The 25,486-nt window shown below is 47.8% G+C and overlaps 1 protein-coding gene across 4 annotated transcripts in view; it reads left to right on the forward strand.

Moving 5' to 3' along the window:
- ITSN2 (intersectin 2) overlaps positions 1-25,191 on the forward strand; it is a 142,690-nt gene extending 117,499 nt beyond the window's left edge. For all 4 annotated transcript variants that reach the window (XM_047782534.1, XM_047782532.1, XM_047782531.1 and 1 more), the window contains exons 29-39: positions 9,054-9,175; positions 12,291-12,397; positions 13,261-13,444; positions 16,921-17,019; positions 18,674-18,841; positions 19,238-19,453; positions 20,018-20,139; positions 20,858-20,940; positions 23,355-23,438; positions 23,883-24,056; positions 24,519-25,191. In XM_047782534.1, coding sequence (XP_047638490.1) covers positions 9,054-9,175; positions 12,291-12,397; positions 13,261-13,444; positions 16,921-17,019; positions 18,674-18,841; positions 19,238-19,453; positions 20,018-20,139; positions 20,858-20,940; positions 23,355-23,438; positions 23,883-24,056; positions 24,519-24,676 — 1,517 coding nt within the window. In that variant the 3' untranslated portion in view covers positions 24,677-25,191. The remainder of the gene's footprint in view (positions 1-9,053; positions 9,176-12,290; positions 12,398-13,260; positions 13,445-16,920; positions 17,020-18,673; positions 18,842-19,237; positions 19,454-20,017; positions 20,140-20,857; positions 20,941-23,354; positions 23,439-23,882; positions 24,057-24,518) is intronic.
- Positions 25,192-25,486: the final 295 nt, after the last annotated feature.

Genomic DNA, 25,486 nt, shown 5'->3' on the forward strand with positions numbered 1-25,486 from the left:
TGTACTTGTGCAGTTGGGGTCAAAATTATACCTGTTATTCAGGATCTGATCAGAGGCTGTAAATTGTGATACCCATTTGGTTATTTGTATTGTTAGGAATTGGAAGTTCTGTGTTGGATGAACATGAAGAAACTATTGTTTCATGACGTCTCCTCCTAGTACTCTGTATTCTGACTAGCACATTCCTTCCCTTAGTTGAGTCAGTGATATAGAGTCAAGTTTGACAGACAAGACGGTGATGCAAAAAATCAATTTGAACTGCTTTCTGAAGCCAAAATCTGCACTTTTGTCTACTGTTGGGGAGTCTTTGCTGTCCTTTACGCTTATAACATTTTTCCGTAGATTCAAAAATAAAAATAAAACCAGTTTTGATAATTGGTTTTGATAAATGCAAATCCTTTTACATTTATCAGCAGAGCTGCTTTTGGAATTCCTAGACTATGTCTGTTTTCTGGTCGCCAAATATTTTTCTTTCAGATAGTCTGCAGCATTAGAATATAACACAAACATCCCATTTCTGTGCTTAAAGGAACAACCTAACACCTGATGACATAGAACTTGACAGGCATCCAAAAAGACACAAGAGTTTTAACAATTGTCCAAGAATGGAGTGCCCTGGTGGCCCGGCGGTTAAGGACTGGGCATGGAAATTTCTAAAAACAAAGTCACAAATATGTATGGCTTCATGATAGGAGCATGCTGCCTGTATGTAGTTTGAACTCAGTAAATATTTGCCTGGCAGATAAAAGGCTAGTGCCCTGATAAAAATGCAGCCTTCAGAAAACGTAGTCAGTTTAACCATCTGGATTTACTGTTAAAATCTCATCTTTTCACTGAGCAGAAACACAGTGAGACTGAACTAAAAAACGTTATGTGCTTCCCTGGCCTCTTAATTTGGGCTCAGAGAATAGCTTTGTGCAGAGGCACTGCTCTCCTCAGAGTGGGCAAGGACTTTTCTGGGACTTTATGACATAATCTGAACAAGGCCCCTTTGTGTCATCATCACAAATTATCTTTTGTCCTTCACCTTTTGGAATCTGCAGGTTTCTCTCCACGTCTTCCTAAGCTTTCTCGTTTGCTGGCTTGCACTGTAATTCGGAGTGGTGGTTCTCAACTAGAAGAAGACACAGGATTTTCATAACCGTTAATCATTATTCATAATTTGTCTCTCAGTCTCCACATCCTAACACAAGGCGGGGAGGGGCTTGTGGCCCCACCTACCACTAATTATTCCTCTGGGAATTATGACCTCCTTTTTTTTTTTTTTTTTTTTTTTCCTTTCTCCTTCTTCCTGTCTATCAGAAAGAACTTGCCAGGAAGTTTTCATCATCCTCGCTGACTGCCTATAGTTAGTATCGATGTGCTGTCTCCTTCAGCTCAGAGTTTATTTGCATATCACATTCCCTAAATACTTGTTGAAGATTGTGCGTCAGACACTGGAGACATAGCAGAGTATAAAATAGACGAAAAGTCCTGCCCTCTTGGAGTTGACTTCTGAGTAGGGTAAGACAGAAAACAAAATGAGCAAGCATGTCGTGTCTTAGAAAAATAAAGCAGGTTAGGGAAAGGGAGTGCTAGGTGGAGGGGTGGAGCCAGAAGGATTTCCGTTTTAAACAGGCTCCTGAGGTTAAGCGTCTCTGAAACGGTGACATGTGAGGAAAGACTTGAAAGATATGAGGGATACCTGGAGGAAGCGTGTGAATACCTGGAAGATCATTCTAGGCAGAGGGAGCAGCGGGTGCAAGGAGCAGGCCTGTAATGCTTGAGGAACAGCAGGGAGGCCAGTGTGGCTGGAATGAGGGAGGAGCAAGAAGAGGAGGAAACAGGGACAGCAGCGTATCCTCGGAGATGAGGGAGACTGTTTAGGTTCTCATGGGCTGATTATAAGAACTTTGGTTTTTGCTCAGGGTAAGAAGAACCCATTGAAGAGTTTTGATCAGAGGAGTGCCTTCATCTGATATCTTTTAACAGGATAACTCTAGCTTGCTAGATTAAAGTGTGGGGCATGGGAGAAGGGGTCAGAGCAAGGAAACCTGTTAGGAGGCTCATTGAGCAATCCCAGGCAAAAGATGGTAGTGGCTTGCATCAGAATGACAGTGGTGGGTAAGGTGAGAAGCAGTCGGATTTGGGGTATATCTTGACGATAGAGCCACAGGTGTGTTGAAGGTGGGGTGTGAGAAGAGAAGTATCAAGGATGTCTCCAGAGATCCTCACTCTGAGCAGCCAGAGAGGTGGAATTGCCATTAACTGAGCTGGAACATAATGATGGAGGAACAGGCGGGGAAGATGCTTAGAGTTTGGTTTTAGATATCCTGCCTTCTCTCACCGTTTAGATACCCAACACAGATGCTCTGGAGGCAGTAGGACATACAGTGGAGCTCAGAGGAGCTGTGCAGGCTGGAGTATTGGGACTGTGTCAGTACTCAGGTGATACCTAAAGCCGGGAGACTGTCGAGATCACCAAGAGAAGAAAAGAGAAGAGGTCCAGGGACTGAGCCCTAGGGTCACAATGTTAATCTAGGGAGATGAGGAAGAGCCAGGAAAGGAGACTCAGCAGGACTGACCAGTGAGGTCGGAGGACATGAGGTGAGGTGATGACCTAGAAGCCAAGTGAAAAGGATTTTAAGGAGGAGGAAGTGATCGGTCAAGTACGATGGGGTACCTTTTGCTAAAGGAGGAAGCTACCTGGGGCTTTTCAGAAGTTCTTCTCTAATACATTTGAGGAGTTCCTGCTGTAAGAATCCAACTGCAGTGGCTTGGGTCTCTGCAGTGCAATGGATTGAAGGATCCAGCATTACCACAGCTGTGGCTCAGATTCAACTCATAGCCTAGGAACTACCATATGCCACAGCATGGCCATAAAAAATGAACAAAAATTAACGCACTTGAAAATAATTTTAATGTATAATTTTCTATCTGTATTCAGTAAAGGCTTTTACGTAGTAACATAGACTCTTTAGTATTTGTTGGAGTTAATTCTATGGGTGTTTGAAAAGAATATGTGTTCTTTTTTCACATGTTCATTATATGAGGACTGTTAATAGTGTTCAGATCTTTCATATTAGTACTGATTTTCATTGAGAGAAATATATTAAAATCTACCACCTTAATTATAGATTTTTAGTTTATTTTTGGGGGGAGATAATTCTGTCAGTTTTTTATTTTATACTTTGAGGCTCTCTTATAAGTTGCAAGTAATATGAGATATATTTTCATCAGTTGTGTATGATATCATCTTACATAGATCCTTGAAAGCCTATTTTGTCTGTTGCTAATAAATCCTCCCCCTCCACTGCTCGTTCAGATTTTGCATTTGTATAGTTTTTTCCAGTCTTTACTTCCTACATTTCCATGATTTTACAAATTAGTTGTCTTTGTAAATAGCATCTAGCTGAATTTTTTTAGTCCAACCTAGAATCTCCCTTTTAACTGACAGATTTAAGCCATTGACATCTATTAGAACCATTTGATACTTTTACTTACATCTCATTCAGTATTTTCTATTTACCATGCATTTTCTTTGCTTCTTTTTAAAAAATTCACATTGAATTTATCCCACCAACTTAGTCATTTTTATTACTGTTGTTTTATACTGTCGGTAATTTTTTTCACATAATTACTACTACTTTTTTGGCCACAGCCATGGCGTGTGGAAGTTCCAGGGCCAGGGATCAAACCCGAGCCACAGCAGCAACCCAGACCACTGCAGTGACAACGTCAGACCCTCAACCCAATGCACTGCAGCAGAACTCCTCATTGCTAGTATTTTTGTTTACCATTCCTTTTTCTTTTTTTCCCACCACTCTTTACATCTCTGTTTATTTTTTCCTTTTGATTCAGTTTTTTTCTTCCCAAAGCACATCTCTTAATGTTTCCTTTAGTCACATCTATTAGTGGTAACTGCTCTCAAACTTTGCTGGAAAATGCCTTTATTTCACCTTCATCCGTAAATGATAGTATTAGTAGAATTCTAGTTTGACAGTTATTTTTCCCTCAACAGCCCCTATTGTTGGGTTGAGTTGAATGCAGCCAGTCTGATTGTTGGTCCTGCATAGGTATTCTGCTTTTTCTTTCTGACCTTTCTAACAAATTTTCCCCCCTTTGGTGTTTTGCAGTCTAGGTATTTTTTTATTTTTATTTTTCCCTACTGCAGGGGTCATCGTTCCTCCTAAATCTGTGGAGTCCTGTCTTTCATCAGTCAGCCATCATAACCTCAGGATTACTTCTTCCCACCCTTTCCACTCTCCCCTCCTAGACTCCTGTTAGATGTGTGCTGGGCCCTGCCATTCCATCCTCTGTATTTTTCAACCTTCATTTTATATTTTTCATCTTTTTTTCTTTCTGGGCTACATTCTAAGTAACTCCTTCAGCTCTGCTTTCAGATTTACTGATTGTTTCCTCAGATGTATTTGACTAGTTCATCTATTTATTATTTCCATGATAGTATTTACCTTTTTTGCTTTTTTTTTTCTTCAAATCTGTGCATCAGTTTTTTTAGACTCTACTTAAGGTTTTACATCTCCTTTTGTTCTATCTTAAGTTCTTGGGGCTCTAATCCTCTTTTTTCGTTTGTTTGTTTTTTAACGAATCCCGAATGATTGCTTGTTTTTTGTGGTTTTTTTACTTTGAACTCATGTTTAGTGAGACTTGGCTTTTCTGTGTAAGTCCTGTGGAAGCAAGGTTGTGAGAGTGACCCTTCAGACCAGTTATACATTTTCTTTGGCCAAGGACCCTGAAGGTAGCAGCACCAGCCAGGGACAAATTTTTGTTTTAGTTCATCAGTTCAGGAGGTCCTGAACTCCAGATTTATGTGAGATGCAGCCCCAGTATTTCTGCTCTTTACCCAGCAGGAGGAAAAGCTTTCTTGTCCTCTCACTATTCTGGAAAGAGGATTCTTTTCCCAGTCCACCCTAGTCTTCAGGGTCCTGCCACAGCCTCCTCTCATTAGCCAAACCCAGGCAGAAGCTACCTACATAAAGAGCTTGCAAATGTCACCTTGGGGGCTGGCCTCCTTGCAGTGTGGAGCAGAGCAGGGGCAAGTGGGAAGTGGGTCTTCCATGTAACAAATATTCCCTGACCCCGGTGGCCAAAGCACTGCCAAATTTGGTGTCATAGACTGTTAGACACAGTCCCTAACCTCCCTTGGCAGCGACGGACGTACTGACTCTGGACAGGTAAACGACAACACAAGTTTCACTGTGTGAGGTATTAACATACAGATGCACACCAGTACCTTGGAAACACAAAAGAGAGGCAGTCTGGGGCCAAGTGGGACGGGGATGGGAAGGGTTTCCGCTAAGTAGGATCATGGGAACTACATCCTGAAGGGGTAGCAACGTGGCTTCTGTGCAGAGAAGGGCTACGGTCAGAGGAAGGGACAGGAGCACAACAGCCGAGCTGCGGACCGTGTGTGTAGTATGAGGACTGAGCCCAGACCAGCGTGGCTAGAAGATGGTCAAAGGCAGGCAGCTGCTGGATAATGGAGACTCTGGAGCCCTGTGCTTCCGAGCCAGGACTTTGTACTGCAAAAAACAAAAGCCATTGAACATTCTGTCAGGGAAAGACTATGTAACAGCCAGCTTGAGCTGTTCAATATAAAATAAATATGTCACAAATACAACCCCATATGTAATTGAAATTGTCCAGCAGCTACATTTAAAAAAGTATAAAGAGGCGTTCCCGTCATGGCACAGTGGTTAATGAATCTGACTAGGAACCATGGGGTTGCAGGTTCGATCCCCGGCCTTGCTTAGTGGGTTAAGGATCTGGCGTTGCCGTGAGCTATGGTGTAGGTTGCAGACGAGGCTCGGATCCCGCGTTGCTGTGGCTCTGGCGTAGGCCGGCGGCTACAGCTCCGATTCGACCCCTAGTCTGGGAACCCCTATATGCTGTAGGAGCAGCCCTAGAAAAGGCAAAAAGACAAAAAAAAAGTATAAAGAAAAGGAATTAATTTTACTAATTATTTTTACTTAACCCAGCACTATGCAAAATATTATCATTTCAGTACATAATCAGTATAATGATTTTGAGACTAAGGCATTATTTTACATTCTGGGATCTGTGTGCTAGGCCTTTGGAACCTGGTGCATAGTCTACACTTTACATCACTTCTCCCTTTGGACTGACCACGGTTCCAGTGCTCCGTGGTCACATGTTGCTAAGTGGCTACCGTGTTGGGCGGTGCAAGCATAGAGGACGGCAGAGGCAGAGGGGAGTATTCCATCCACAGAGCCTACTTCCTCAGTTCTCAAAAGATTCACTGTCTCTCCCCTCAGAACAAAGGGTTCCGTGGACAAATAAGTGTTGGGAACTCTGGATTCACTCAGATTAAATGTCTCTTTAGAGCAGGATTTCTCAGAGCCTAGGATGCTGATGTGCCCCTCGCAGAGAAGTGCAGTCTGCGGCATTGTCCAGATTCACTTGACCTTGCAGGTCAGGAACACATCTTCATATTTGCTGGATTAGGGGGAGCAGAGAGCCTGGAGGCAGGCAGAGGCAGAAATGCAGAAGGAAACTGCAGGAAAAAGAGCATGACAAAGGCTGAGAGGAGGGACTCAAGTGCTGGAAGCAGCTACTCATCAGATCAGAGCTCATCAGGCAGGTACAGGAGGAGGCAGGCTCCAAAGGGCCCCTGGATTTGGCGAGGCCAAGGTCATCATTACTTCACAAAAGTAGTGCCAGTGGGTTGGTGGGACAGAGACCAGAGTACCCTGAGTTGGATAAGGGACAAGGAGAGCTGGGGGTGGGTCAGGAGTGTCAGACCCTTCTAGTGACATCTGGCAGTGAGACCAGAGACGAGGTGTTTGAGGAGGGAGCAGAATTGAAGGAAGGGTACTTGTTCGTTTTCAGTGTTGGGGTAGGAAGGACCCATAACCATGTGCATAGACTAACAGAACCAATGAAGACTGAAAATGGAGGTGTGAAGGGCAGGGAAGGGTCCTGCAGGAGAGGGCCGGTTGGGACAGTGGCTTTGGGAAGACAGGATCCCCACGCCTGGACATAGGAAGGAAGTACAGGGATGAGTGAGCAGGAAGGAAAAGGAGTATCATGCCTTTATTTTTCTCCTTGACCTCAAAGGTAAGAGCATCTGAAAATGACGGTAGGGGTCAGGGGGGGAACTTGGAGAACAAAAATTTAAGAACCATTGTAATGAAATGCAAGGTGTCAGCTTGGGTTGGAGTTCAGAGACTGTCCCACATTCACCCTAATAAAGCTAATGCCATGTATGTTCCAGCCTTAGAAAGGATAAACTATCTGAGACTTACTGCAGGATGCTGAATAGAAAGGCTCATGCTTGTGGGTTTTAATGTACATCGATGTTTCCTAACGTGTGACATCCTGGTGGTATGCAACGTAATGGCACACAAAATAGTGCCAGAGAGGACTCAGCGTTAATGGTTATATGTTTATGCTAGTGATTATTCGGAGAAATATAACCGACACATCAAACCCTTGATTTCCTAGATATTTAGCTCAAGCATGAGCAGATTGGGAATAAAATATTAGGTAAGTAATAGTAGAGATGGCATGTGGATGTGGCGGGATGTGAATGAGATTTGTAAACCTCTGGGGGAAGAGGTAGGGCGACCTCAGAAACTGCCCTGAGGGCTTCCACCAGCGTCAGCTGGACGGCGGCGTCATCCGCAACGCTCAGCATCCGGGGTCTGGGCTGGCCTCGCTGGGCCCAGCGCTCGCTCGTCCCTGTGGTTCTCCCTGGCAGCACAGGATGAAAGTGCCGAGGAAAGCTTGATAATTTTAAACATGACAGTGCAGCACGGTTTCTTGTTGGTAGCATAAAACCTAACCTGCCTCATTCAAATTGTGTTCAACCGTGGGAGTAGTTTTTTTAAAGCTATTGGCAACATGTGTGGAAAATAGAGCAGCATCTTCAGGAGGATGATCTGTAAGCACAAATCTATGCAAAATATAGAAGAATTCCAAAGCAGTCAGAAAGAGAACATCCTATAAAGCCCAGTCTGATCCTGGCAGATTCTGCCAGGTCCTCATACGGACAAGCATGTCCCCGGCAGCACGGATGGACCTTGGGGGCCACCAACCAGCTTCATGCCCCTGCTTGCTGCCTTTGTGTCTCTCTGCCTCTGGGCACTGCCCCTGCCACGAGCTGGGTTTGCTGGGCACCTCCCTGCTGTTCCTGTCTCAGGAAGGGCTTTGTGAGGCTTTTCCCTCTCACTGTGCCAAGGCAAGCCCTCCTCATCTTCCTGAATCAGTCTGGCATTGAGTCACTTCACAGTTTGCCATTGAGCTCATGTCCGACGTGCCTCTAAATTGATCCGGAGTGAAAGCGCTGCTTCTCACCACGATGCCAAGCGGGACCGCCCCGGGCTGCCCTCCATGTCCCCGTGGCTGCCCTGAACCCGGAACCACCGGCTCTTCGTTCCAGCGGGTTAAGGCAGTGGTCTTGCTGGGAACTGCTGGGCCCTGGGGACTTGGGAGAAATCTAGGGACGTGTTGCTCAGGCATTTTAAGAACAGCAGCTCACGGTAAGGAATGTGTTCTACATCCTCAGATATGCGCCCAACTGAAAACGTCACGGAACCACACTTACCAAGCCTGTGCCCTTGGTAGTTTCTATTGATCGATTTTGTTTTGTTTCTAACACTGGGCGTCTTTTAAAAACTCGGTTGATGCAACGACCCGGCTCGTGATCTGCAGATTGGAAACCAGTGGCCTCAAGCCTTTGATTCCCTTCATCATTACAACACTTTGCAAAGGTCCCGAGACGTGAAACAGCACAGATTGCTCACAAGCTCAGCACAGCCGGGGCCTCCCTGAGGCCCGTTTCTAAAAGGCTTTCATTCTGTCATCTCCTGTTTGGAAAACAAGTTCGGATCTGGTTGAGCGGTACCGACCTGGCAGATTTGCGGCCCACGAGCTCCTGCAGGTGCGCCCTGCTCACCGGGTCCCACGCCCTCGGGCAGGCCGCCTGATTCCTTCCAGGCAACGCTTGTAAACCGGGGGCATCTGCCTACAGATGTCCGTTTTCTCCGAGGAAGGTCAAATAGTATTTTGAAGCTCTACCGGTTTTCCCACAGGGTGTGCAGATCTCCAGACCCTGGACACCATGCAGCCAGCGGAGAGGAAGCGGCAGGGCTACATTCACGAGCTGATCGAGACTGAGGAGCGGTATGTGGACGACCTTCAGCTCGTCGTGGAGGTGAGGGGGAGGGGCGCCGCGGGCGGGGGACCCGGGCGCTCAGAGCGAGGTACCACCTTTGACCCGTGAGTCACAAGCAGTGGCAGGCACTCTCACCCCCCTCAGAATGCTTCCTCTGCCCCTTGGTGAGGCTCCAAGATCTCAAGTCAGCTCTTCCTCCCGGATCAGGTAACTTCTCCAGCCATGTCTGCACTGCTCTCCTGACACCTGACATTTTCATAAACTTTATTTCCAGAGGAATCGTGGGGCCCTGAGAGTGTTTGCCTACTGTTTCTATAATTTTGGTAAACCAAAATAGCATACAGTAAAATATTTCCCAAATCTCATATAGTTACTGTTGCTTTGTGTTTGTGCCTCTTCATGTTGCCAGTGACTGCCAAGCCGACAACAGCTGTTAGACGAGCACTTTTTTTTTTGTCTTTTTGTCTTTTCTGGGGCCACACCCGCGGCATGTGGAGGTTCCCAGGCTAGGGGTCTAATTGGAGCTGTAGCCACCGGCCTTCACCACAGCCACAGCAACACCAGATCCGAGTCACGTCTGCGACCACAGCTCACGGCAACGCCGGATCCTTAACCCACTGAGCGAGGCCAGGGATCGAACCCACAACCTCATGGTTCCTAGTCAGATTTGTTAACCACTGAGCCACGACGGGAATTCCAAGGAGCACTTTTAAATGACGTGTGTTTGAGTAAACAAAGTAAGACTTTATGCTTTGGTTTTCCATGGCTTTTGGCTGCCATGAATGTGAAGGCCCTCAGGTGAGACCAATTAAAATTTGAAAACCCATTTAAAGAGAACAGGTGGCCCCACACCGGCCCCCCAGGAGCTGTGTACACCTGGCCGTGACTCGGTAGCACCTGGGGCAGAGCCGAGGCCTGCGTCTGCCCCAGCAAGGCCTGCCCTGATTCCCCCTCTCCCTAAGCGCGGGCTGTGCTCGCCAGACGGGGCACCCCTGTTCCCTTCACTGTCCGGCACATCTCTGCTGAAAACGTCTGTCCTCCTTCCCCAAGGCCCCGAGCTCCTGAGAGCAGAGACTGTGTCCTTCACCCTCCATCCCCCAAACTTCACCTGTCAGTACTGAATGAATTAGGTGTGTTTATGTCTGCGATTCTCTGACCAGAACAGACGGCCTAGAAGCAAAGCCCCTCCTTGTTGTTAACCCCATGGTCAGATCACAGCCCTGAGGGTGGCGAGTGGGTGTGAAGGACCCGCTCTCACTAGCACAGAGGGCGAACAGGCGCTGGGCGCTCGCCCCATCTCAGACCAGGCTCTTAAGCGCGGGGGCCTTGGTTCTTCCCCCTCTGCCCACCTCACTAGACGCTCTGAGGGCTGAGGCGTCACGTCGGGCGGCATCAGAGGGTTGGGGTGAGAAGCACTGTCAGCAGGCACGGGCTTCTCATTCTCCTTCCTCTGGAAGTTCCCATGGAGGCCCCCTCCCCTGCTCACCGCCTGAGGCTGGCGCAAAGCAGCTAAAGAGAAGGAATCCGCATGGACGTGAGCCATCAGCGAACAGAAGAGAAGACAAGCAGATGCTTTTCCAGTCCTTCAGCGACAGCCTCAGAGCAGACTGACCGTGTTTCCAGGGCTTTGTCTCAGAGGACATCTTAAGGTCAATTCTGGCGCTGTAGAAGTTTAGAGACGTCAGTTCATAGCACTTTTATCTGAATTCTTTGAATCCATGTTCAACCCGATGCAGTAAACGTTAAGGAAAAGCAGCTTCAGTAGAGAGCGAGGCCGTGTGTCCTTGGAGAGATTACACTGAGAAGAGCTGTCCCGGACGACCTCACTGTTTCCCTGAGGCTTCTACAGTCATCCCCTAGTTGTTTAGTGGAAACCCTTCCTGGAAGCCAGAAGAGCTGAGGCTTAGTTCTGGCTCCTCCGTCTTCTAGCTTCGTGACCGTGGGCAAGTCACTGCCTCAGCCTTTATTTCTCCCTGGGTGAATTGGGGCTAGTAACGCCTGACTCAGCATGACCTGCATCACCTATGAAATTAATTGAGAAACACACAGGCATCTGCATGCGTGTGCATATCAGAGCGTGGTGAACCCTCGCGTGCCGTGGATGGCCACTGTAAAGCATTACCACGCTGCTTCAGTGGGCCGGCCTCTGAAATCCAGTCCTGCGGGGCCGTCAGCCTTGGGATAGGATAGTCGTCACTGTGTCTTCTGCTGCACTTCTCACAGCCGGAGCCAGAGCACCGAGGTGCTCAGCCTGACAACGTCATGCTCCCCCCGTTCTGCAGGCTCCTCCAGTGTGTAGGAGCCTTATGCCCGTGGTTTATTTAACCTGTATAACAGCGCTAGGAGTTGAGCGTGAGCATCTCCTCTTCTTTTTTTTTTTTTTTGGTCTTTTGTTATTGTTGTTGTTGTTGCTATTTCTTGGGCCGCTCCCACGGCATATGGAGGTTCCCAGGCTAGGGGTTGAATCGGAGCTATAGCCACTGGCCTACGCCAGAGCCACAGCAACACGGGATCCGAGCCGTGTCTGCAACCTACACCACAGCTCACGGCAACGCCGGATCGTTAACCCACTGAGCAAGGGCAGGGACCGAACCCGCAACCTCATGGTTCCTAGTCGGATTCGTTAACCACTGCGCCACGACGGGAACTCCATTATCTCCTCTTCTTGATGAGACTGCTGGGTTCAGTCCTTGGACTCAGCCCTGATAGGAGCTGAAACAGCCAAAAGTAGGGAAATTATGCAATGTAAAATTTAACCATTACAATATGTTTATTTAAAAGTACCATGTCTTCTTAGTTTTGGGGGGGGGGGTTGTTTGTTTGCTTTAGGGCCGGACCCGTGGCATACGGAAGTTCCCAGGCTGGGGGTCAAACTGGAGCTTCAGCTGCCCGGCCACAGCCACAGCCACAGCCATGCCAGATCCGAGCGGCGTCTACAACCTACACCACAGCTCATGACAACACCAGATCCTCAGCCCAATGAGTGGGGCCAGGGATCGAACCCACGTTCTCATGGATACCAGTCAGGTTCTTACTGAGCCACAATGGGAACTCTGATCGTCTTTGTTTCAGTGTGTGAAGACCCTTTCATTTAGGCCTCGCAGACTGTGCACTGCCCATAAGCTGACTTCTTTCTCATGTGTTCTGAATTTAGGTTTTTCAGAAACGAATGGCAGAGCCAGGTTTTCTCACTGAAGGAGAAATGGCCTTGATCTTTGTTAACTGGAAGGAGCTCATTATGTCTAACACGAAGCTGCTGAAGTGAGTCGTGAGCATCACCGGTCAGTGCAGCGGCCCCCCAGCCCCCACCCCCGGGCCCCAGTATCGAGGCCCACACCAAACTGCCTGCAGCCAAGGCTGCTCAGCAAAGACCTCTCACCGTTTTCTGCTCCCTCCGGCTTTTTATTTTATGATCATTTTATGAAATGCTCTCTAACTGTAAAAGGCATAATCACTGAAGTAAAGAAATATAACAAAATAGTTGGTTAAGCAAAGAAAAAAAATTAAATCATTAAACAAACAGTATATTCACATATGACTCCAAAATGACATGACTCTGTATGGGATAGAGTCAGGCGAGAACTGCAGCTCGTGGCCCAGCTCTGGCAGCCGAAGTCCAGTGTGAAATTCCATTCCTTGGGTGATTTTCCGTCCCTTGTGCCCATGAGGACAGGCTCCTGGGGGGAGGCATGAGCCGTCCCCGCGCCTGCTGCCTCTGCGCCCTCCCTGGGGCTCAGCAGCTCTCTGGGAACAAGGCCCGCTCCCACCTCCACCTCCAGCCCGGCCTCTGTGGGCTCCTTTCTTCCCCCCACAGGGGGCAGAAATTTCTTTCTTCTTGGTTCTGCCAAGAACAAGTTAGAAAATTTTCAAAAGAAACTTTGCTAAGAAACTAAACTGATACCAAAACAATTCCAAACACCTAGAAACACCCACTTACACAGATTTCATTTTCTTCTTCTTTGCTAGCAGTTCACCGAGGTTGCCTCCTCCTCCTGACTTTGCCCTCGCAGTGCCAGAGGTTTTTAGGTAACCCTCTGGTTGTCCTTAGTCTTCCAAGGGACTCATCCCTCATTTACAAAGGACATCCACGTAGAAAGGGGAGTGAGAAGGTGTGTTGGTTGCAGGGCCTTGCGGGTGCGGAAGAAGACTGGGGGTGAGAAGATGCCCGTGCAAATGATCGGGGACATCCTGGCAGCCGAGCTGTCCCACATGCAGGCCTACATACGGTTCTGCAGCTGTCAGCTGAATGGCGCAGCGCTGTTACAGCAGAAGACAGATGAACACGCGGACTTCAAGGAATTCCTAAAGGTAACTCCTGCTGCGAGCCGAGCTGGGAGGCCGAGGGGTGTGGTGGCACATGGGGAATCTCGGCAGTAGAAAAGGCGTCTTCATCACTTTCCAAAGAAACAAATATGGCAGAGAGCTTCCAGACTGCTTTGAGTTGCCTCTCACGTTGAACCGATTTTTCTTGGTACTGGGACCATGATTTTGCCCATCTTAAATTGCAGACTTTTTTTTTAAGCCTACTTATGTTAACTGTTTTATACTCCAAAAAACATCCAGAATGTCACTCTTGATACCGTAAATTGTATTTCTTTTATACCCATCTTATTCCAGAAAGAATATAAAATAGCTTACTTAAGTGTATAAAAAGCAACAAGATAAAAGAAAGTTTTAAATAAGTGGGTGAATAAAATGGGACAAAAGGAAATGATAGAAGGAAAAAACTGTAACACTAGAAATTAGGATAATAAATAAAAAGCATATTTCCGGTCCTATATATATATACAAGAAGTGTTCATATATGTCATCAAACCTTCCAGAAACCAATGAGAAGACAACTGGTTCCATGATGCCACGGTCATAAATTACAAACTAGCAGTTGGTTAGGAGAAGTAATGCTAGAACTATACTCAGAAAGTACTATATATAATAAAATGAATCAGCAGCACCCTTACTGTGATACACAGTGAGCTTCAAATGTCTGGTTATCATAATAGAAAATCATATTTTAGAGTTCCCACTGTGGCACAGCAGGTTAATGATCCAGCTTGTCTCTGTGGAGGTGTGGGTTCAGCCCCATTGCAATGGACTAAGGATCTGCTATTGCTGAAAAAGCAAAAAAAGACCTGTGGCTGAAAAAGAAAAAAAAAAAGAAAATCACATTTTGAGAAGTCATTTTTATTACATTGTTCAGTAATATTAGAAACTATTACTACACATGTTAAAATGATGAGGAAAAGGAAAGAAAAAACGTTTTCTTGCTTGTTTTGCATTTTTCAATTTTTTTTTTTTTTGGTTTATTGGGATAAATTACACAGCCATAGTAGTACTTTATGGGAGAATGCATAATTTTAATATTGTTATTTTAAGAAAAAATGGAAAAATAAGCATAAAATATAAGATGCATAGGCAGAGGATAAAATTCTAGAAAGAAAGTAGAGGAACTAATAAAGATAAAAGCACAAATGATATCAATATATCCAAGAATGGTACACTGAAAAGAACTGATAAAATACAACTCTGGTAAATCTAATAGAAAAAGAGAAAAAAAAATGAGTAAAAACAAGAATAGATATAGATACAAAGTTATTTCTTAAAAGGGTATATAATTTAAAAATATGTGGTAATAAATGTGAAAACATTAATAAAAACCCTTAGTTTTCTATTGAAGTTTGAAAACTGGTTCAATAAAAACAGAAAATCTAAAGATACTATTAACCAAGGGAGAAAAATGAATAACTTACCCCAAAAGAGGAGCTAGTTTCACTTGATAGATTTAATGGTGAATTCTTTACAAGGATAAAGGAGTAGAATACTCCAAACTATACACTGTTACAGATCACAGAAAAATAGAGAAAGCCCACCTAATTCATTGTGTTAGACAAAAGTAGCTCAGACTCTCAGGCCTGTTTTTGTACCTGTATTTAATTACAAAAATGGAAATTACAACTACAGTTGTTAAAATCATAATTAAAATAATAGTAAATAAAATTAAGCATTACGTGAAAAGAGTCTGTCGTAACCGAATAAGATCATTCCATGAGGCAACATAGTATCATGCTTAGAACAAGACAGGCTTTCGAATTGGACGGTCTGGTGGAAACCCCAGCCCCATCACTGGCCACTTGTGTGACCAGAGCAAGTTTCTTAACATTTGGTGCCTTCGGTCCCCTCCTCTGTAACCCAGAGATAATTGGATAATACTTCTACATACAGATATCAGTACATAGTAAGCACTCAGTAAATGCCCGTTTTATTTATCCTGTGGTGATCTCAGGGCTGGTTCAGTATAAGGCACTAAAGACAGAACCCTTCCGTTGATGAGAGGCAGGGGTTCTCTAGAAATGAACTAGAACATAGAAAGAAGCCAAGATCACAGAAATAAACATCAGTCAGAATAGATAAGTGTGGTATTGTGAGTACACATGAAATGTTTTAAAATAATCAGTAGAATTACCTTCTAAAGCATAACAGAAGATTAAAAATATTTTCAAATTATGATAAAAATAAAAATCTAAATAGGACATCAATGTCATCACAATTGAACAGTAGTAAAAATTAAAAGTGTGTAGTCTCCTAATGAAAGGCATGGTGTTGATTACATTAAAAAGCCAAATATAACAATAAGCTGTGTTCTAAAATGTTGCTTTTTAAAAAGACTCAGAAAACACAGAAATAGCATGAAATGCTTGTTATAGAAACATATAGATATATCTAAAAACAAAATGAGGGACAATTTTAATATTCCATAGTGAGAAATGATTAGGTAAATTAGAGGAAACATGTTTTTCAGGCACTAAAAGTGATTGTCCTGGAGCACCAGCTATTCTGTTAGGTCCTGTGCTAGTGCAGGGAGTAGAAGCAAATAAACGTGGCACTGAGTCTCCTCGGGTTGACAGCCTGGATGGGAGGCCGTAGAGACGCCTCAACTGTGATGCCTCTGCCTGTGTTACCCAGTCCAGTGTATCAAGGAATCCACGTGTGCTCGGGGCGGGGGGTTGAGAAGGATCACCAAAAAGGAGGGGAGGCCTCAAGGAAGGGGAGAACCTCGGCAAGAGAAAGCTGCTGAGTCCTCAGAGATGAGTGTGAGTTGGCCGAGCGAAGCCAGCACGGCCCATAGGGGTGCTCTGTAAATGGTACTGATTGTTGCTCAGGAGCAGGGGTGCTGAGCAGGCAGAGGCGGGGCCGTGAGGGGCCACCAGGAAGACGGACTGGCGTCAGTGGCAACTCCCAGGTGGGTGGTGCAGAATGGCGCCACCAGCTCAGGTAGGAGTAGAGGTAGAAGAGGAAGCTTTTCCGAGGGAGGACAAGGACTTCATTTGGCGCCTGTGAGTGCTGAGGGGCCTTGGGGACGTCAGGTGAGGAGGAGAGTAACTGGGCCAGTGCAGAGCTCAGTAGACGGTCTGGGCTACACTGTGGGACTCCACTGCAGGGGGTCTTGGGCAACCCTAGAGTTAGAATGGGCAGAGAAGAAAGGCGCGAGGAACTCAGAAGGTCAGCGGGCTGGGAAGACAGCGAGAGAGTGGTTCTGGGAGCACCGGCGGGGGGACCGCATAGGCCGGCAAGTACTCCCAGGAAAGAACTGAAAGCATCCCTGGCTCCGACATGTAAGTGGGGTATTCCTACACACCTACGGTTAATCTGATTCGAATCATTTTGGACCCTAAGTTTTGAAAAGAAATTAGAAATCTAAAAGGTGGTCAGAGTCAGGAGGGTAGCCCGAGTTTCCTTTGTTTTCCTTGAGCTCTGAGTTCCTCACGAGCCTCTCTGTTATTTTGCAGAAGCTGGCCTCGGACCCTCGATGTAAAGGAATGCCCCTTTCCAGCTTCCTGCTGAAGCCCATGCAGAGGATCACCCGCTACCCGCTCCTCATCAGAAGCGTGAGTGCCCAGCTGGGAGAAGCGGGACCTTCGGGGTTCACAGAGGCTGACAGTACACCAGCCCCCCACCACCTGGTCTGACTCCACTGTCTGATGCACCGGGCACAAGTCCATCCAACAGTGGACTGTGGGCCCGTGAACACACCGGCAGGCCAAAGGGATAAATCCTTGAAGTGGGCACATGAAAGAGGTATCCAGGGTCATTTGGGTTCCCTGTCCTCCCCTTGCCAGGAAGCTCCCCGGCTTCTCAGAGTTATGAGTGTATGTTGTCTGGGAGGGCAAAGCTCTCTAGGTCTCCAGTTGAGGAGCCTGTCTTGAGCTCGGCCAGAGTCCACCTTAGTACAACCTTGGGGTCCAGGCTTTCTGCTGAGATCTGAATTCTTCCACCAACTGAACACCTTACCTCGAAGTCCCAGGACTCTCCAGCTCCGTGTCCTAAGCAGCGCGTGGTCGTCCCTCACTGCATCCCACCTCAGCTTGCTGACTACACAGATCCTCTGAAATTCCATCCACCTTTTTGACATCATGCGGGCTTCTTGAGCCAACACGCCTTCTAAGGAGAAGGCAGACTTTCAAAGGATCATTCCGCAGATAATCAATGATACAACGTCAATCATCTTACAAAGAAAAACAGAAATAATATAAGACTGTTGCTTTCCTTATGCCCTGACCATTGGTCTGTAAGCCATGTTAACTCAATATTGACCTTATGCTAAAGAGCTCAGGTCACAGTTCTGACAGCAAAGGGACCCATTAAATATTAATCCACAGTCTCTTACCTGAAATTTTTGGGGCCAGATGTGTTCAGAGTTCAGAATGTAATGCGAATGCTGTATATTACATGACACTGCAACAAAAGCCTGGGCAGCACCGGTAACCGACACACAGGCAGTCCTACGGGGAAATTCATGAATCATCACTGTAAGTGGAATTCCTAAGTACATAGCGCCTGTTTAGTTCAGGTTTTGCCACCAGATGAGTAATGAAAAAAGCTTTGGGCATTCAGAGCTTTTTCCCGTTTGGGAAACTGTGAAGGAAGGAGTGTGGCTTGGAGTGGCCAGACGGGAGTCATCTGAGGAGCCAGCTCACTTCCAGAGGGACCCCATGAAGTTGTATTCCAGCCTCTCTCCTTTCACCTTTGGAACATTAGTTTGAAGTCACTTCAGGATGAACTGAATGCATTTTCCTGCATGCTGGCAACATGGTTTCATTGCAGGGTTTTTTTGTTTTTTGTTTTTTCCCTGTGGCAGGGGATTCATTGCTTTCAGCAGATTTTTCAAAAGGATCAGTGACCCCCAAAATATAATAAACTATTGCTGTTCAGCAAGTTAACATATTCAACAAAGGTGCAGCTGGTTTATACTGGAGGATTCACCCCGAAGCACCCGGCTTCAGTTACTGGGGGAAGTAGGCAGGCCCCTTTAACACACAGCCTGTTCCTCAGCCCAGAGTCCCACAGTTTCAGGGCGTTTGATCCATGCAGCACTTGGCCCACGTTCTTGTCACTGAGTCACCTGTCTCCCCGAGAACTTGCGGACCCTGAGCCTCTCAAGGGTAGATGATTGCGTGCTCACTGTTGGATTTCTAGCACCCAGGTGGTGGGGCAGTTGGAAGACATAAGACATCCCAGGTGACACAGCCCGCTCTCTTCCAGATCCTGGAGAACACCCCGGAGAATCACGTAGACCATTCCTCTCTGAAACTGGCCCTCGAGCGGGCGGAGGAGCTCTGCTCTCAGGTCAACGAAGGAGTTCGGGAGAAGGAAAACTCGGACCGACTGGAGTGGATCCAGACGCACGTTCAGTGTGAAGGTCTCACCGAGGTGGGGCCTGTGGGGCTGAGCTGCATGCTGCCGGGCAGGTTCTGGGTGGGGAACCAGGTTCATGCCTTCCCCTGGTGTAGACAGTCTGTGCCTCAGCTCAGCCCATGTGGACTCACCATCCTGCCCCTTTTGGGTTGTCACCTTCCTTTCTCACAAAGAGAGATCTGTGTTTTGAGTTCTTTGAATTCAGCAGGTAGGATGGGTATTCTGTGGGTTCGTAGGTAGTGATTTTCACTGTGCCAGTCTGAACTCTGAGGAGACATAAATGAAGGCTCTTTTGTGTGAAAGCGAATGATTACAGCCACACTCCCACCTCGGAAGCTCCCACCTCCAGGGCTGCTGGGCTGCTTGGGGCTGGGACTTAGACCGTGACGTGACCGTTTCTTTCTCTTTAAGCAACTGGTTTTCAACTCGCTCACCAACTGCCTGGGGCCCCGGAAGCTCCTGCACAGTGGGAAGCTGTACAAGACCAAGAGCAATAAGGAGCTGCACGGATTCCTCTTCAATGACTTCCTGCTTCTTACCTACATGGTCAAGCAGTTTGCTGTTTCCTCGGGTTCTGAGAAACTTTTCAGCTCTAAGTCCAATGCTCAATTCAGAATGTATAAGACGGTAAGTGTCACGTTCCTGGCAGTAGCATCAGGAGCCTAACAAGGTGGTTCCATTGCTTTAAGGACCTCCTCCCTCACCCCCGGCCTTTCCTGTCCTCATGGGACTCTCTTCACCTGCCTCCGGACAGCTCACGCTTCCTTTGTCACTTTCCAGGGAAGAAAGAAGCTTAGCGTGGCTGGGCCCTCACTGCCCTCTGACAGCCACCAGCTGGATTCCAGTTACGGATTCTAGCTCCCCCCCAGCAAACGTGATGTGTGATCCCACCTATGTCCACATTCAGCACCAGGTCTCTCTGTAACACCGAGGCTGATGCAAAGGGCCAAGTGCCAGTGCCTAGAGGAGAGACCCTGTCACGAGAGCGGTCAGGGCCGCTCAGAGCTGCTGTCCCGTTAGTAACAGCTGCCCTGGATAGTTACTGCCACGGAAACAGCGGCGCTTCTCCTCTCCTAAGCCAGCCCCCTCTCCTTCCCAAAGGGCTCCTCATGACAGACAGCTCTCTGGACGGAGGCAGGGGGCGTGCTCTGGCCCATTTCACAGCCCGTGTTTTGGCCCTAATTCTTTCAGCCGATTTTCCTGAATGAAGCCTTGGTGAAACTGCCCACAGACCCTTCCAGCGATGAGCCTGTCTTCCACATTTCTCACATTGACCGAGTCTACACCCTCCGAACAGACAACATTAACGAGAGGTCAGTCCTGCCCACACGCGACCTGCCTTGACGTCCAGGAGGAAGCCTGACCTCGCCCTCCGCCACAAACCCGTCACCTGTCCGTGCCCACGCCCTGCACACTCCCCCTCTGCCGCAGCCCCAGGTTACCGCACACACCTCGAGCACATTTCCCCGCTGGCAGCCTCACCTCCGGATCTTCCGGAATGGGAGAGCCAAACCCCACTTCCTCCCCAAATCCTCAGGCAGGGACAGTCTGTGCTCCTCCCCCACCAGCTCTCGGAGGCCCTCCTGTGCCCCTCGGCTTGCGTCGCATCCCGGCCCACCAGCCGGAAGGTCCTCCCCCCACGGCGCCCATCCTTTGGCCGTAGCTCCTCCTCCTCTGCGTGGCAGCCCTTTGTGCAGTGGAACCTGTTTGTCATGCTCGGCAGCCACTGTGTCCATCTCTGTGCACCCAGCGCCCAGCAAGTGCCTGGTGCTGTCAAGAACTGTAATAAAATTCAACAAGTAAATGAATAGAAAAGGAAAGACTTACCAAAAAAAAAAAAAAAAAGTACTGTCTAGAGAGTCTCAGCCTGACCCTCCATTAGCAAATGAAGCTTTCAGCTGCATTACTGTTAGGCCTGTGATCAGGAAGTTCTCAAAGCCCAGGTTAGTGAGCGCAGAGCTCTGGGGCTCCTGGTGCACCTGCGAGGTGCGTGGGAAAGCCGTCAACGGCCGCGCTCTGCTTCTCCTCCAGGACGGCCTGGGTGCAGAAGATCAAGGCGGCGTCTGAGCAGTACATCGACACGGAGAAGAAGAAGCGGGAGAAAGCGTATCAAGGTAGTCGGGGGTCCCCTAGAGGGTTGGAACCAGTGACAGCCTGAAAGACCAGTCCTGCTGCAAGATCAGCAGAGCCCACTAGGCTGCGGCCGCCCCCTCCACACGCCACTCCTGCAACCGCTGGAACCTCCTGGGCCCCGCCACTGCCCAGGACAGAGGTCATCCTGCGACCTCCCTCGTCTCTGGGGCGCAGTCTCTGTGCCTCCTCCCCCACACGTTCATTCTTCATTCCTTTTTCCAGGAAGAGGGGCCCTTTCTTTGCATAACCAACCCCACCTCTGCGTGGTCCATTTTGCTCCATCAAACTTGCTTTCTACGGCCCCTGTCCCTTCAGCTCATCAACACTCCGCTCCTCCTCCCCCACCCAGCCTCAACCCTAACCCTCCTCCACATCCCCCGTCTTCTCTCTCCCAACACCAGGTCTTGGACCTTAAACCACCCCTTCACCCCAGGCTCTCACTCCACTTGCCGGCCCCATCACTCTGTGCAGCCGGCTTGCTCACACGACACCAGTGACTCCCTCTGACACAGCCTGGCTCATTTTCCCCAGCGGCAGGAAATCGAGGCCCCGCCCTCCCGGGGACCCTGGGATACCCCTGAGGGGTCCTCCTACCACCGCATCTTCTTTCCTCATCTCCTTCCTCCTCCCACTGTACCCAGGAGTTCAGCCCTGGCCTGAGCCTCTCTCCCTCATGTCACCTGAGGTTCAGTGGTCACAGCTGGCCTACCTTCCCTGGAGCCCACGGTCACTAGACCCACCTGCTCCACTGCTCCAAGGGATTAATTAGCTTCCTTCCAGAGGTAGCTTCTGAGACCCCCTAGGGATGGTGGCATTGTCCTTGGCCACACGACACTGGCAGTGTGCTCTCTGATCTGCACCCCACCCCAGGCCTCCCTAGTCCGCTGCTGAGCCCTGTATGTCCTCTCCATGGCTCCCTTGCCCATTTGCCTGGTCCTTTCCTCCCCAGTGGCACAACCCTGTTAAGACCCTCCAGTCTCCCACCAGGCGGCGGCACGAGACCCTTCCCTGACTAGCCCTCCTCCCACTTATGCTCCTGGCTGCTGTACTTGCAGCTCTTTATTTTTTTTATTCAGGTTTCCCTTATTTTGTTATAAACTCCTGAAAGGTATGTGTAAATCAGCTTTTGCTAATTGAATCTTATTTTAATGGTAATTTAAAGATTTGCTATTGAAAAAAAATCAATGATTGAATCCATTCAGAAAGCATATAATGATCTCTTTAATTGGTCAAAGCTGTAAATCAGTTTTTCTGTATTTTGCTTAATAGCAATATCTGTACATACGGTTTTGCATTTTCCACGTGTTCACTTCTGTGACATTTATTGACTACTTACTCTGTGCCAGGCCCTGTGCTAGGCTTAACTGGGCCTGCGGAATGAATATGGCCCAGCGCTGCCTTCAAGGGGAACTGAATGCAGGTGCTGCACTGAGGGAGGGGGTAGGCATGTGTCGGGGGGCACGCATGAGGGTGAGCCACTTCTCATAGAGGAGGTTCTTCCTGCCCTAAATTTTGAAAAATCAATAGTTCATCAACCAGCTTTTTCATTAGTTTTTAAACGCATAAGGGCAAAGTTTAACTCTAGGGTTTACCAAGATAATCTGAGTTCGCTGACTCATGTCTCTCTGTGTTAAGAGTGTTTTTGAGAACCTCTTTAATAGCGGTCTTAGGTAAAACTTTATACACTGGAGTGTTTACATATAATTGGAATTTTATGAGTGGTTCAGAAAATAGACGTTTTAAGTACCTGCCATGCAGAAGCTCTGGGACAGGAAGCATGTTACAGTCCTTTCTAAGACTCGGCTTTCTCACTTTGGGGCTGGCAGCTACAAAGAGCCACCTTATAGGGTAAATGTGCATTTTAAGTAACGTAACTCGTGTAAAGGTCAAGCGCATGCCTACCACCAAGTAAGTATCCAATAAATGTTAGCGTCTTTTACGTGCTGAATGAATATAATGTATTATGATGCTGTGACTGTTACTCTCTGCCAGAGGCTAAGGGGTTAATATAAGGTTGAAGAAGCAATCTGTGCTCTGCCGTGTCCCCTCCCGGCAGAGGAGATGGACTGACACAGAATTGCAGACCCGGCGGCCTGTGGGATACGCAGAGAGGGAATGGATCGGGAGGCGAGACCCGAGCTTGGACCTGCACGTGGAAGTATAGGAGGCCGATAGTCAGAGACGGTGGCAGGGTGTCCTAGCAGGTGACACAGCCTGGACCCAAAAGCACAGAGCAGCCAGCTGCTGGCCTGCCAGGCCCAGTTCAGTGGCAGGTGAGGCCGGGGCCTGCCGGGGTTGGTTAGAAAGACAGACTGTATCTACAGCTTCGTGTCATCACTGTGCTGCCTGTAGCCTCCGAGAAGAAATTCACATCCCCCGTCTTCCTCTCTCACAGCTCGCTCTCAAAAGACTTCAGGCATCGGGCGTCTGATGGTGCACATCATTGAAGCTACAGAACTAAAAGCCTGTAAACCAAATGGTAAATGCTTCTTTCATTCAGCAGACCCAGTAACTACCCGACTCTTTGCTGATGACGCTTCTGAACACTGAATGATGGACTGTTTTTAAAAAGTGTTTCCAGTGCCACTAAAAGGGCTATTGGTTCAGTGTGATTATCACTCTGTCTTCCCAATAAGAACCGATGCCTTCTTCCTCAGTTCTTCTGAGTGGAGGAAGCACGAGGCAGCCTGCACTGACACATGCTCATGGGGAGTGGCCCTGGCGTTCAAGCCCGCACCGTCGGTCACTCCCCAGGTTTATGGTGCTGTCAGCATTGGGGACAGACACCACAAGGCGGAGGCGGGCCCTCAGGCAGTAGCCTCTGTAGCCGTAGTCTACAGAAAGCATCTATTTGGATCCTGCTTCCGCTCAAGGAAGGGCCTGTTGTCACATGCCACGTGTTTCTTGGTTTGTTTTTGTTCAGGAAAGAGCAATCCATACTGTGAAATCAGCATGGGCTCCCAGAGCTACACCACCAGGACCCTCCAGGACACACTAAATCCCAAGTGGAATTTTAACTGCCAGTTCTTTATTAAGGATCTTTATCAGGATGTGCTGTGTCTTACCATGTTCGACAGAGACCAGTTTTCACCAGATGGTAAAGTATAACTCGGGGAGGGGATCCCCATACTCTAGGATCTGGGGTCTGGAACAGGGTGCTCAGCCTTGGCAGTGACGCAGGCCGTGGTCCTCAGCAGATCACAGTGGCAGCAGGTGGGGCACCTTCTTACGGGCAAGGGGGGGTGGCCTCAGGTGTGTTTGAGGTCTTTGACCCCAGTCACCCCGCTAACCTAAGGGAAACGCTGTGCTCCTGGCGCCTACTGAATGGGCGAGACGCTCCCTGACAGAGAGTCTTGGATTCCCTTTGGCAGCTTTCCTCACACGTACCCCTTGTTCTGCACGTATCCATCCATTCACAGCATCCAACAGCCACTAACCAAAAGCAGTTACTTGTTTTGGATTTGAAAGTTTTATGAATCCTATTTCAGACACTCCTCCTGTAATCGTTTCTTGACACATTTTTTAAAGAAGACTTGACTCTCACATGTCTATTCACCAGATTTCCTGGGTCGCACGGAAGTTCCAGTGGCAAAAATTCGAACAGAACAGGAAAGCAAAGGCCCTACAACTCGCCGACTCCTGCTGCACGAGGTCCCCACTGGGGAGGTCTGGGTCCGATTTGACCTACAGCTTTTTGAGCAGAAAACTCTCCTGTAGGGGCCTTGGGGATCTGCCCACTAGGCTGGGCACTAGGCTGGCCTGGAGAGGACAGCCGGTGCTGCCCCTGAGCTGGAGGAGCGCCACACGGCTTCATCCATCACAAGGCCACGAGCACTGGGGCCTCTATATCACTGCACACTAAATCGCTAGCAATCTATGCAAACATGATCTTTCCTATAAAAAAACCAAACCCCATAACACAGTGCCTTGTATTAGTGTTAACATGGTCGGCTGTGTTTAGATGCCTGGGTTTCCATTTTCAGGGCTATAAAAAGTATTACGTGGAAATGAGGCATCAGACCATCTGACGTTACCAGTTGGTTGAATGTGTCCACTGTGGGTGGTTTGGGTGACGCTGTAACCATTCCACACCATGTGACCTCTGCTGGGTCACAGCCACTCAGGAGGAGAAGGACTGGGAAGAAATGCTGCAGGCTCAGCGTGGGAACAGCCTGATACCACAGTAGTGTCTACTTGTGCACTGAATAAAAAACAGAAACTTGATCATTTTATTGCTGATTAGATTTTGTCATTCTCTGCTGAGACAATATAGTTTGAAATCTAAGGGGGAAAGCTTGATTTATTTTACATACTGTGAACTCTAATGATGCGGAAAATATTTTGCAACTTTAATTTTCTGAAGTATAAATTATTTATGTAAATTCCTTGTTTTTGTGTATGTCATAGGACATGCATCTTTAAGCTTTATCATTGCCAATATGTACAGAAAGAGAATAAAAATATAAGTTTATGAACGTAACTTTTTCAAAGCCTGAATGACTTTCTATGTGAAAGGCTTTTAAAAGG

The sequence above is a fragment of the Phacochoerus africanus genome, chromosome 5 (genome assembly GCF_016906955.1).
Source record: "Phacochoerus africanus isolate WHEZ1 chromosome 5, ROS_Pafr_v1, whole genome shotgun sequence".
In the NCBI taxonomy this organism is placed as follows: Eukaryota; Metazoa; Chordata; class Mammalia; order Artiodactyla; family Suidae; genus Phacochoerus; species Phacochoerus africanus.